The sequence below is a fragment of the Suricata suricatta genome, chromosome 1 (assembly GCF_006229205.1).
Source record: "Suricata suricatta isolate VVHF042 chromosome 1, meerkat_22Aug2017_6uvM2_HiC, whole genome shotgun sequence".
Taxonomy (NCBI): Eukaryota; Metazoa; Chordata; class Mammalia; order Carnivora; family Herpestidae; genus Suricata; species Suricata suricatta.
Genome location: NC_043700.1, coordinates 82,791,135 through 82,803,739, shown reverse-complemented (window position 1 = coordinate 82,803,739; position 12,605 = coordinate 82,791,135). Strand labels below are relative to the sequence as shown.

Here is a 12,605-nt window from a genome sequence, read left to right as displayed (position 1 = left end):
TGGCTTTTGTAAGCAGAGAAGGAACCAGAGCTATCTGGTAGGTTGAAACAGGCATCTGCGATGCTGAATTGCAAAGCAGTGAGGTTAAATGTACATCCTCTCCAACTTTTCCTCCCTGAAATAATCCCTACAATGACTGACTTGTGTGTATGTCTGTGCTCACTTGTGTGCGTGTATGTGAGCGCACGCTTAAGTGTGTGTGTTTCCTACTCATGAATTTATCTACCGAACAAAAAGCCTTTTCCGAAAGTCTGTTTCTATATTCTGGGACCCCCAGCCCTTTGCTTTCTTAGACACCTTACTTACCCATGTCACAACACAGCATTAGTTTCAGAGAAAAGGAGAACAACTTAGAGAGGCTGATGCTTTGCTAGTGTGACCTCCTTTCTGAAAGCTCAGTTTAGATCTTCTATTCAGCAGCGCATATAGGGGCAAAGAATCTATCTTCTCGTCCTGCACACCCATTTCCTTCTTCCATGTTTAATCAGTTCTGTTGCATTCTCTCCTATGACTCATCTCTTGGGATCTTGAAATTTGAATAATTATCATCATAAAGGAGGTTTGGGCAGAGTGACCGATTTTGGCTCTGAGTAAGCTGTTGGAGCTACATCAACTTTTCCTTTAGGTCATCTATATCCATGGGGTCAGAATGGGGTATTCAGCAGACCCCTGTAACCCTCTGTGGAGGCTTCCCCTTTGTCCAGGACAGTTGCAGAGCATGTAGCATTCAACCGCATGCATGCTCATATAAGGCTTTTGACTTTGGGGATAACCAACTCCATGATACTATTCTTTCAAAGTTGAGCCAATGAGTCTGCAGTTGGTGTTTTTCGTATCTGCAAGCTACAAGAGCAAATAGCAATTGCAGTATTTTTAGCTTTACTTTTCACGTTCGGTTGTTTTCTAAATCAGCTGAAACAATTGACCTTGCAAAAGCTGATTTACCCAACCACACTTTGTACAAACAAGTAGGCTTGGGAACCTATAGCCAAAATGGGCTAAGTCTGTGAAGTATTAGCACAAAACCAGTCAAATGCATTACACAGCTTTACACATTTATGCATTACACATTTATGAAGGAGGCTTCATAAATGAAATTACCATGACAGACCATGAAAAGCATATGCTTTTGAGATCCTGGAATTACAAAGTCATGGTCTACAAAGATGAGCTAGGATCATTTTGTTGGTGCTCCCCAATATCCTACTTTATAATCAAAGATGTTGCTTCAATACAGTTGTCTTCCATATATTGTCCTGAGCAAGAGGGATCAATTCCCAATCACCCCACTCATCTCATCTGTGACATAATTAAACTGATAAATAGAGGAAGCCAAGTAAAACAGCTGCTAGTCCTAGCTAGGGCTAGCCAGGTCTAACTACTTCTATGTATTTGAGTATGTCAGTGGGGTATCTTCCATGTTTTCCTTGGGTGAGAAGCTCATGTTTCTATAAATAAATAAATAAATACCTGGAAAAATTCACTATTCTGTCACAGATGGCAGAAAAATGTGTTCTGCGTATCTGACTATTCCCTTAAGAGCACATTTTCTTTTCACCCTAGGAATGCTATCAAACAAAATGTGGTTCAACACTGGCATCCTGTGGCCAGAGAAATTCACCAAATTTCAGAAAATCTCAGATCCTACTTATCTGAACATTCCTGGCTATCCGTACCATGTAACTTTCTCACCATTTTCTGAAGGCTGTTTGGTTACCTCACATTGTGGAATCACCTTAGGCAAGATGTATTTTGATCAAGAATCAGTTCAGAAGACTAACCTGTTTCTGTATATTAGGGTGAAAATAAATGAGAGTAGAAAGTATAAAGAATGTTACCCAACAACAACAACAACAATAAAAATTTGATATCAAATCACAGGAGCTCTCCAAGTTCACACTGAGTTTTGTTTTTTTTTTTTTCCTAATGAGAAGGCAGTTGGGAAAAAGGCAAGGTAAGTGGGCAGGACTCCGCTGTTGTGTGTCTGTGTATGAGTGTTTTGTTTTGGCCAAAGGCTAGGAAAATACTTGCTATTGCAGCAATAAATATTATGAATTTTCTTTATTTTACTACAAGAATGTTGCCTAAGAGGAAAATCAAACAAAATTATGGAGGATTGCTGTTTTTGTTACTCACTTTCAAGGCAGCTATAAAGACAAAGCGTTACAAGGCTCACGGTTTAAAGGCACGGTTGCCATGCTCCCTGGTAAGACTTAATGGCATTTTTGAGATCCAAATAACCATTATAGGATGACTGCATCGCAGCTATTTTCACAAATGGCTACACTAAATTTGGAGTCCTTGGAGATGTGTGAAACAGCATGAGAGACAGAAAACAAACAAACAAACAAAAAACTTAGACATCACATGAGCGTGGAAAACCAACAACGAGGGGTCGAGTGTGAAAAGTGGTAGTTGGTATGCATTGACAAAAAAAATGGTGCAAAATATGTACATGTGAACAACAGGAAAGGACGTTTAGAGCTGGCTGCCTCCCAACAGGAGGAACGCAATCCCTGTCACATAGGAGAAAGCATGGAATGTGCTCTTTCTTCATGCTCCTTCTCAGTATAACCCAATTGTAGGTATTAGCTCTTTCTTCCTCAGTTCTCTGGCTTTTCCATGGTGCTTGGGGTTTGGACTGTCTCTAGCCAGGATCTGAGATAGACACTGTCCTCACAGTGATGAGTGCTAATCTGTCCTAAACATTGGTAATAATGATGGTAGTTATTGTTTAACAAGATTATCAGTCCTTTCAGAAAAGCCTCTATATTTATTGCCGACAATGGAGAAAACAGAATTAAAAATGTTCCACAGAAAACTACTGTGATCTAACAAGAAATCGAGATTAAATACCCTGCGAGACAATCAGTGTGCCTGTGTTAGCCTTGAGGAACCCAGCTTTTATAGTAATACCTCTTCAGGGAATAGTGTTGCCAGCTAGAAAACAAAATTCAGATATAAATAGCAGCATAAGGTCTATAGACACCAAATACCAAATAAAAGCTAATAAAGAGAAGTTCCAAAAGTCTATTTTAAATGGCTGACTTCTAAATGAGTTTGTGCAACATACTAGAGAGTCAATATTTAGACATATTATTATGGTTTTTTTTGTTTCTGAGTTTCAGTAACACTGACATTACTTATTAACAATTTCATCAGAAATATCAGAAATCTCCCTGAACTTTTTAAAACTTTAAAAAAAATAATTATGGTAAAAGAAGTATTCAAGTGAGTGAGAACAAAAGTTGTTTTCTGAACTCCCTAACTCACTAGAAAGAAGATGGCTGGTCCTCTGGCTATATTTATCATTTCTCTCTTGTCTCTCAGGCAGCCACTCCAGAAAGACAATGAACTTTGAAGTCTAGTAGATATGGGTTCAAATCCTGGCTCAATGGTTTAAAATCTATACACTCAAAAATAAATTTTCTATCTCCCTGAGTTCTGTTTCCCATCAGGTACAGGCCTAATAAGCACTATCGCACACAGGGAGCTTGTGTAGGACAGAACGAAATGATGTAAGGGAAAGTCTCACTCAGCAGAGCCCCTGACAGACAAAGGCTGTCCTAATCACCCTTTCTATCTACTGATGTTCTATATTTCCTCTTCTCCCAACTTACTGGTCCCCAAGACCTATTGGGTTTTCATCTTTAATATCTTTCACTTTCTCTTGGACCCTGCCAGCATTGTCCATGATCAGAGCCTTCTCGGCCCTTATGCGGTATTACCATGGTAACTACCAATCTTGAGTGTCTTCAGCCTTGACCCTCTCTAATCCATTCACACTGTACCCAAGATGATTTTTACAAAATATAGCACTGCCTGAGTTTGAATTCTAGCTGGTCTAGTTGTATGACTTGGAACAAGGTACATGAATTCTTCTACTGTATAACTCAAAATCCATAAAATGGGGATAATGATTTTTCCTACTTCAGAAGGTTGTTATAAGGATTAAATAAGGCCACATATGTGCTAACACATAGATATCACAAAATAAATGTGAGCTAGTATTCTTCTCTTCACTGTTCTTGCTGTTCTTATGACCCTTCAGTGATTTGCCATGCCTATTAAATAGGGTAGTATCATAATCATATTTGAGGCCTTTGTAGGACTCTGTCTAAACCCCTATCAAACCTCATATCAATCAGCAAGTAGCATACTATGATATAGAATCAATAAGCTAAGCTCAACCCAGAATAAAAAATAATTAGGTTAGTAAGGGATTCGGGAAAGCAATTAGGTCATTTATAGAACTGCTGATAAAATTCTATCTAAAAAAGCTCTCTTAAGAAGTGATTAGAGCAGCTCAAACTAAATGTCCTGAAAGGACTGAGTGGCTGTACCCTAAACATCCTTCCTGCTTCTTCTTCTCCTAGTTCTAATTAAAATGCAATAATGTATTTAAACTAGCATTTGCCTTACTTACATTTTTCACTTTAAGTTGCATGCATGCAGGTACACATTAGATGGGTTTTCTATAAGTATGTCTCTCAAGAGGTCCTGAAACTGTGTAAAAGTCTTACCTGACACTTTTCTAAACCACTTGGGCTTCTTGTCCCATATGATAAAGAGATAATATGCAGGGACTCCAGTCAGCGTAATGATGAAGCCAATCCCTGTACTAAATGGGTCCGAATACAGGGAAAGGGCAACCATGAAGAGACATGTGAAGGAGAACAAAGCCGGGATGAAGAGCGGCACCTGGAACACAGCACAGAAGAGAAAACTCACTTCAAACAGTTCCAGAGACAGAAGCTGGGTTCAAGAAGAGCACATCGGGCAAGTCATATGCGTGGAAGATCCCCACTGGTCATGTGAGCAGGTGATGGCACCATCCTACCTCACCTTATTGGAACTGGTCTTTATTAGGACACAGTGAATGCAGACACCTACTCCCTTAAATTAGGAAAAAAATCACTTTGAAAAGAATAAACCTAGGATAAAGAAGTGTGTTTCATTAGAGGTATATTCTTTAAATTGTTTCAGTAGTTAAGTACTATTATGACTTATGTTCTTGACTTTAAAAGGTTGGCTCTTTGATAATTATGATTGGAATCTGCTTGAATGTAGAGTCAAGAGCATGGGCTGCTTGTTACATGTGAAAGCCTTTCAGTGCATATTGATTTTCTGTTGGACACTCACAATAAGAACTGACAGGAATAAAACAGACCAACTCCTATTCAACCGCTAATAAAGATGTTGCCAGCATTAGGCAATGGATGTAATTAGAAACAAATTCTGACAACATGACTGACAACATTATCTGTGTTATTTCTTAAAAGCAAATAGATAGTGAGGTCAAATCAATCCATGAACGGTCAAGGATAAAGGATATGAGAAACATATTGGTCAGCCCTCACAAAAGGAAATGCTTAGTTACGGTAAAGGGTGTTCTGTTAAGGGTATGTTTATACATCTTCACCTTCCCTATTTTACATTTTTATCCCTTCCAGAATATTCCTTCTAGAATGTATAAAAAGAGCAACATAACAACAAATCATAACATTTAAGAATACTTTAAATGTCTGTTTTGTACAGAGGCATCCTGTTTAGGGTTTCAATTAGTGACAGTTCTGATGTATCTGTCTCCATCTTTCTCAGCATGGCTATCTACAATTACACATTATAAAAACACAAGTACCCCATACTTTGAACACATCAGGTCATTAGACACATTCAAGAAAAAGCAACATAACAAATACCCTATGTATCTACCACTCTTCAGAAATGTGACATATAAAGCTAGGCACCTCACATAAACAACTTGATGAATTATTCTTCTAAGCTAAAATAAATCCAATGTGAAGGCACTACCTGCAAGAGTTAAGCATTTTATTTCAGAGGATGCTGCCCCCCGCCCAAGTTCCTCATCATCAAGTTATGACAAAGGGAGGACTAGATATTAGGGGAAAGATTTATGTAAACCCATCAAGATGACTGAGGTTACCTTGAAAGGACGATGCATATCTGGGCGTTTGTATCGAAGATAAATCAGCCCAGCAACTGCCAGCCCAATAAAAAGCCACCTGGCAAAACTGAGGAAATTCAAAAGACTGTAGAGGTCCCCAGAGAAGAGCATTATCATCGCCAAGGGGTGCTGGGGGAGGGGGAGAAAGCCACACTTGGTGAGTTAAAAGAGAACACAGCTGATAGCAAACAATAACATCACTACAAATTATGATTATCTTTTTCATGATTATTTATACTGATAATCTACCATAGGGATTAAAATCGATATGCAACTAACTTCCTATCTATATTCTGCTCTTATACTCCATTACACACCAGTTGCAGCATGAGAAGATCATCATTACCACTTAATCAGAGGGAATTTTATATGGATTTTAGTTTTTGGTCACTTTTTTTTTATTTGAGAGAAGAGAGTGTGTTTTCAAAGAATAAAACACCGAATAGTCAATTACTTCAATGTAAAGATCCAGAGACGGAGAGGATTGGTAAATAACTAACGCCAAAAATCAAAAGTGTACCCAATCAGAAAATGCGCAGAGAGTTCTGTAAATGGTTTCTGAGAAGCCCTTGGCTATGCACCCACATGAAACACAGCCACTTCTAGGGGATTCTGGCATCTCCTGAGTGCAAAATCTTGACCTTTTCTTCCTCCACACTTACTCTGCCCGTGTGTTCGCCACATGTGACCCTCAAGACCACTAAAAAGAATGAAGCGCAGAGATCCGCTTAGCAAAGCCTCTGCAGCTGCGCATACCAAGGACAGAGCCCCTGATAGCAGAGGCTTAAAGTGAAAGCCCTCTTCACCGAATAATACATTCTGTTCCCACGAGTGACATTAACTTCCAGATTCCGGACACAGAGAGGATGCATACTTTACAAAGAAATTCCAAGGAAACATTCTGGAACAGATTAAACGCATGAAGCAAAATGTCCAATGTATTCTACGGGGCTCCTGACAGCAGATTCCATTTGACAAAAAATGTTACAAAATAGTAGGTAAAAGTGAATATAACGTTGCCAATGGATATTTGAGGACTTTTATACCTTGCACCATCTTCTGTACTCCACCCTTCACAACTACTTTTCTCTAGATGAAGAATTCTATAACTCACATTTTAGGTTTGGTGCTTTTATTTCTTCCCTTTAGAGTGGTGCTTAGATATTTCCCTTTTTATCATAGAATCACTGCACTGTCTAAAATTTCACCCATTTTTCTTCCCTAATTTCTCATGCATTTCATTGTAAGGGCCCTATGATATGACATCTTGGTGTTGTTGGACTGTGACTTAGCTCCACTCTCAGTATGTAGGAATGGGGCTGGATGCTCTACATTCTTTTCTGTGAGGCTCTACGTTGCTGACAGGAGCCAAGGTAATCATTCCCTCACTCATTTCTACAAAGGTGCAAAAGAAGTGATGTGGCTACTGCCCCACAGCATCAAACATGCATCAGAAATACTGAATAAGAAATACTGGGAAGCAATGGAAAATATCCTGCCTCTCATTCTCCACCAAGATATACATAGATCTGATCCAATGACAAATGAGAAAGTAAAGCACTATTTACAGTCTGGTTTGAATTCCTTTTTGGTAACCTGTTATTTAAGCTTATATCTAGGTACACTTTTTAATATGCATTACCAAAACAATAACAGCTGGCAGAGGAGTGTGCTTGCGGACATGAATCATGGAGAGGATTTCTGGAAGGTGACCCTCTCGAGACGCAACATAGAATAACCTGATGGGAGAAAAAACGTGGGTGGAGTTGACTGGATAATTGATCATTTCAAAGGGAAAAGTCCAGACATCTAAGAGAACACTTGCATCTAATTTTATACCAAATGGTTTGTCATTTCTTAGGTGATTAATTCGGTTTCGCTTTTCAGAGAAGGCAGAGAATCAAGAGCAATCTGACTTTGAATTTTAGAAAATCTGCCAACACATTATATTATTCTTTGAGGAGAAACAACAGCAGCAGCTGACTCAGCAGAGCTCTGCCTACACACAAGTAGCTGACAAAGAATCTAGTTCTAGAGTCTTAAGATTGGATGTGTGCTGTCAATCCAATCCAACCCAACACACCAACCTACCCACACACGTATTTTTCTGATTGGATTCTGATCTTACTTTAAAATAAAAGGGACTTTTGCATCAAACAAAACGAAAGGGATACACATGGTGGGGTAGTAATTTCTGGCACCTCTTACTTTACTTTTTTTCTTGTCACCTTTAGAGAAACAAAAGATTTTATCACCAGAAATAAAATGCTGTTGTTAGACTCTGTAGACATACTATTAAAAAGAAAAAAAGAAAAAGCTCTCTGCCGGGCTTCAGTGTAGGCGATGAATAGACGAACAGTGCCCTCTAACGGGCAGAATGAGACATGCTATTGATACTTGGACGAAGACTTTGATCTTACATGTCTCTTTAAAAACAACAGGTTTGGAGGCACTATTTCTTTTCTTTTTAAACCTATCCTTATCACATCCAATCTCAAAAACAGAAATACATTTCTGGAAATGCTTGAACTCACTCACCTGGAGACAGCAAACACACCACCATTCATGGAGCCAAAGCAGGAGAGGGCCACAAAGATCGGAACTGCTAATGAGAAATTTCCCAGAAGCCGCTCAGAAAAGGTCTAGTGAGAGACAGAACGAAGCAAATTAATGTTCTGCCAGAAAGTGGAATAAAATGAAACCATTTAAGCCAAACTCGCTCCCTGACTTTCTTTTAGTCTGGTGAGACGTGTATGTTTTATAATCTTTCTTTTTGGTAAGGACCAAGCTAACTTCTTAGACAATAATCAAAAGCAGTGTGGAGCCATTGCTTCTTGTAAAACTATGGGCAAAAGTCTAAACAAGCACCTTCTCTCTACTTCCAAAAAGCAATGATCCATTTATTGAATCTTTATTAACTATGATGTCTATCATCTCTGATTCTGGTAAGTAAAAAAAGCTCAGTTCAGAAGTCCCCCCATTGGAGACAGAAATCCTTCAATGCCTTCTCTTTAGCCTGGAGAGCCACATTTTTATAGTGAGGTACAAATGTACACTGAGAAGTATTACAGATAACTTGTTTCATAGACCAATCCTCCTGATAGGACATAAAGTAGAGTGAGAAATAATTGACAACTTAATCATTTATCTCACCTACATACAATACAAGCAGTTCCAAAAATCTTGTGCCTAGAATAATCACATTAGCTGAATCTCTCTTGGAGTCCCTCCCTCCCTCTCAGGGATCTGCCATTTCCTTCTGTGGTTTCCCATAAAAAGGCTAGAATACAAATACAAGCCTGAGAAAATCAAGCCACAGAAAATATGAAAGATGAACAAAACTTCTGAAATTTCCTTTCATGCTGTAATATATGCAACACTGCAAATTTCTTTGAAGGATATATTAAAAAAAAAAAAACACTATGTGGGATTCTTTCCTTGTCCTTGATGTGGCTGGTGCTATGTAATTAATGGACCATGTTGCACTCAAAGAATAAGTGCTGCCCTTTGTCTAGTCAGACAAGATGACTGACCCGACATTAGCAAACTTGGTACATTTGGGTGTCTGGTAGGACTTACAGCAGTGGCAAAGTCTTGTTTTAATACAGTGAACATGCACGTAGGTTCACATGAAATGAGATAATTTGTTCCCTGTGGATGTTGCCCATATGAGGTAACAGTGACTATTTTAAAAGGAACTGACATCCAGCGATGGGAAGTTATATTTTCACCCTTCATTGTTATGAGGTCACGAATAAAATGCTCCTTTAGCAGCTAAGTTTTGATACAAAATAAAAGTATGTGTCACAGAATGACAGTCCCATAACATGACCTTTGAGAGCAAAGATGGTCCTTTGGTCAAATAAATTTTGGGAAATGCTGTAAAATTATAAGTATCCACTTCTTAGGGAGTTAAAATGCACATTAGCATTTTAATATTCTGAGAAGTGCTATAGCAATGACATCTGTTTAACTTTGAATAGCTCAGTATTTCCTAAAATTAATAATATCCCATTACTGGTATTCTAAAATATATACTAGAAAAAACAATTATGTATGGTTCTTAGGAAATTCTTAAGTAGTACTTTAAAGAAAAGACTTGAAGTTGGGATTTGAAAAGTTTATGAACAGGAAATAATACAGAATAAATTGTAGTTAGCATGCCAAAATATATATTAATTTAAATTCAGTAACTGCCCACCTATCCTTAAAGTCACGTTAGAGAATATCTTCCACTCAACATGCACATGTGGAAATGTGTTTTCAAGCGTGTATATGTGGAAATGTTTTACACGAACCAAACAATGCAGGAGCCCATATAGGACTTTGGCTGTATTGGTTAAATGGAATTGCTAAGGTGTGATCTAAATTTTTTATATACTCATTATCATCCAGGTCAAGAAAATATTACTGAATTTCAAAACACTTTCTGCTGGAGGGAACTACTGTAAAATTGCATCAACTCATTAACCTAAATTCAAATTGGCATGTTCCCAACTTGGACTTACCACCGCCACAGCATTTGAGAGTAACAGTTCTTCAGCACTAATGGTCGTAAAGTAGGCCACATTTGTTAGCACGTAGCCAGTGGTGACGATGGCCATGGATATACAGATTGCAAGGGGGATAGTTCTGAAATGCACAAAGGAATTGCTTATTAGTCATCTTTCGTGAGTCATTCTCTGAAAGCAAAGACGATGTGATAACAGGCTGATTCGAACAAAGAATAAAATAGGATATATGAGAATTATGGGGTCTGTTTTGTGTGTGTATACTTTACTGGGGAGAAGTGCTACATATTCCTTTGTAATCTAATATGGTCCGTGGGACTAGTTAACTTGATTTGCCTTGTCTACTGCTCCACCCCCCGGACAAACGGGTCTATCCCATCCTTGTACTCCATTAATGCAACAGCAGCGTTTCTCACGCTTGAGCATGCAGCCCTCTCCCGGAAGGCTTGCTGAAACAGTTGGCTGGGGCGCCGGGGTGGCTCAGTTGGTTAAGCCTCCGGCTTCGGCTCAAGTCAGATCTCACGTTCCTGGGTTGGAGCCCCGCGTCGGGCTCTGTGCTGACAGCTAGCTCAGAGCCTGGAGCCTGCTTCCGGTTCTGTGTCTCCTTCTCTCTCTGCCCCTCCCCCTCTCATGCTCTGTCTCTCTCTGAATCAAAAATAAATAAAACATTAAAAAAAAAAAGAAACAGTTTGCTGAGCCCATCTTGAGTTTCTAATTCAGTAGGATTTGCATTTCTAACAAGTTCCTGGGCAGTTCCGATGTGGCTAGCCAGGGGACCACTCTTTGAGAACCAAGGTCCCATAAACCTCTCTAATACTAATTTACTGCATTGACACCTTTCTACTACTAAACCCCATAAAGGTCTTTCCCATTCAGTTTTTCCCTTTCAGTAGCTCCCCTGATCAGCAAATAAGTTGTACACTTTTGGAAGCATGAGAGCAAGATATATCTACCTTTCTCAATGATAGTAATAATAATTTCATATATAACACAAAAAGCACAGAAGTGCTCGCAATAATGACTTTGCACTGCCCTGCTGTGAGTTCAAAGGAAGCTGAAGATCATGAGTATCTATTAAAGCAACAGTGCAGATAATCCCATGAAATTAGAGGTGACATGCTGTGAAGTACATATGACCAGACAGTGCTGACACTCTGTGGCACCAAGAAGTACCCGGCACAAATATAATGTTATGTCTTCATTTAATGCACTGGGAAAGCCAGGAGTTACTGACCCTAATAATTTGATTCCATGTTACTGATACACATTACTTGCTTAACATAATCACCTCTTCAGACTCTTTCCAGTTCAAGCAACTTAAAGCTTCAGCTCCCTGTACAAAGGCTGATGGGTTTTGTAGCCATAGAGCTTATCAGCCCTCATGGAGCCTTAAGCCTGCTGGGTGCCACTAATGAAGACCTCAGTATAATTTCTTCCAAGATGCAAATATAGTTCGGAACTGAGGAGGGGGAAGATGGAAGGCACAGCCTGTCTCATTCCCCAAGCTGGGGATGTTTAGCACACAAAGTCCCAGCTCATTATGCTGAACAGCACTATCCCCCATCGAGAACAGGCAAACCTAGCCAGTCAGCAACTGCCATTCATTATGCTGCTTGGAGCCTGACACATCCCCTGATCCCCAAAGCCTTAAGCCTTGATGGGGAAACACATTGACCTCTAAATCCTGGCATCCTAATGTAAAAGTAGCAGATGTTCCCTTTCCCCAGTGTGAAGAGGGTCCTGTGGAATTTTCTGTTAACGCCATCACATGCATTACTAGTTGTGATTGATCAATGCTACATTTAAGCAGAGGAAGTCACTGGGCCAATGAAATATAAAGGAGTAATTGGCATAAGACATATTAAAGATGAATTCTGTTTCTTTGAAAGAAAGGCTATATGCAAATGCAAAGGGCTGAGAAGGCGAACTTGAAGGTAGATGTGCAGCTTTTCAACTGCTCGCTGTATTATTTTAAACTTGAGTCTTTTCCATTTTTATAACATCCCAAAAGGTGGTTACGCTTTTTCTCTTGGGAGAGAAGTGGGGAGGGAGAAGTGGGGAGAGAGAAGTGGGGAGAGAGAGAGAGAGACTCTCCATTCCCTGAAAGAATGGGATTAAGAAGTATA

General features: G+C 39.3%; 1 protein-coding gene across 6 annotated transcripts in view; it reads right to left on the bottom strand.

Moving 5' to 3' along the window:
* The window catches only part of SLC7A11 (solute carrier family 7 member 11), a 165,918-nt gene that overhangs the window by 97,606 nt on the left and 55,707 nt on the right, over positions 1–12,605 (bottom strand). For 5 of the 6 annotated variants that reach the window (XR_003909343.1, XR_003909327.1, XM_029940900.1 and 2 more), the window contains exons 7-11: positions 10,477–10,600; positions 8,507–8,610; positions 7,611–7,707; positions 5,948–6,097; positions 4,524–4,701 (exon numbers count right to left, since the gene is read on the bottom strand). Coding sequence is in view for 4 of the 6 variants with exons in the window: in XM_029940900.1 (XP_029796760.1) it covers positions 4,524–4,701; positions 5,948–6,097; positions 7,611–7,707; positions 8,507–8,610; positions 10,477–10,600 (653 nt within the window). In the remaining 2 variants the exon portion in view is untranslated. Of the gene's footprint in view, positions 1–1,885; positions 2,941–4,523; positions 4,702–5,947; positions 6,098–7,610; positions 7,708–8,506; positions 8,611–10,476; positions 10,601–12,605 lie in introns of those variants that run through there. The other variant, XM_029940901.1, reaches the window with a different exon arrangement.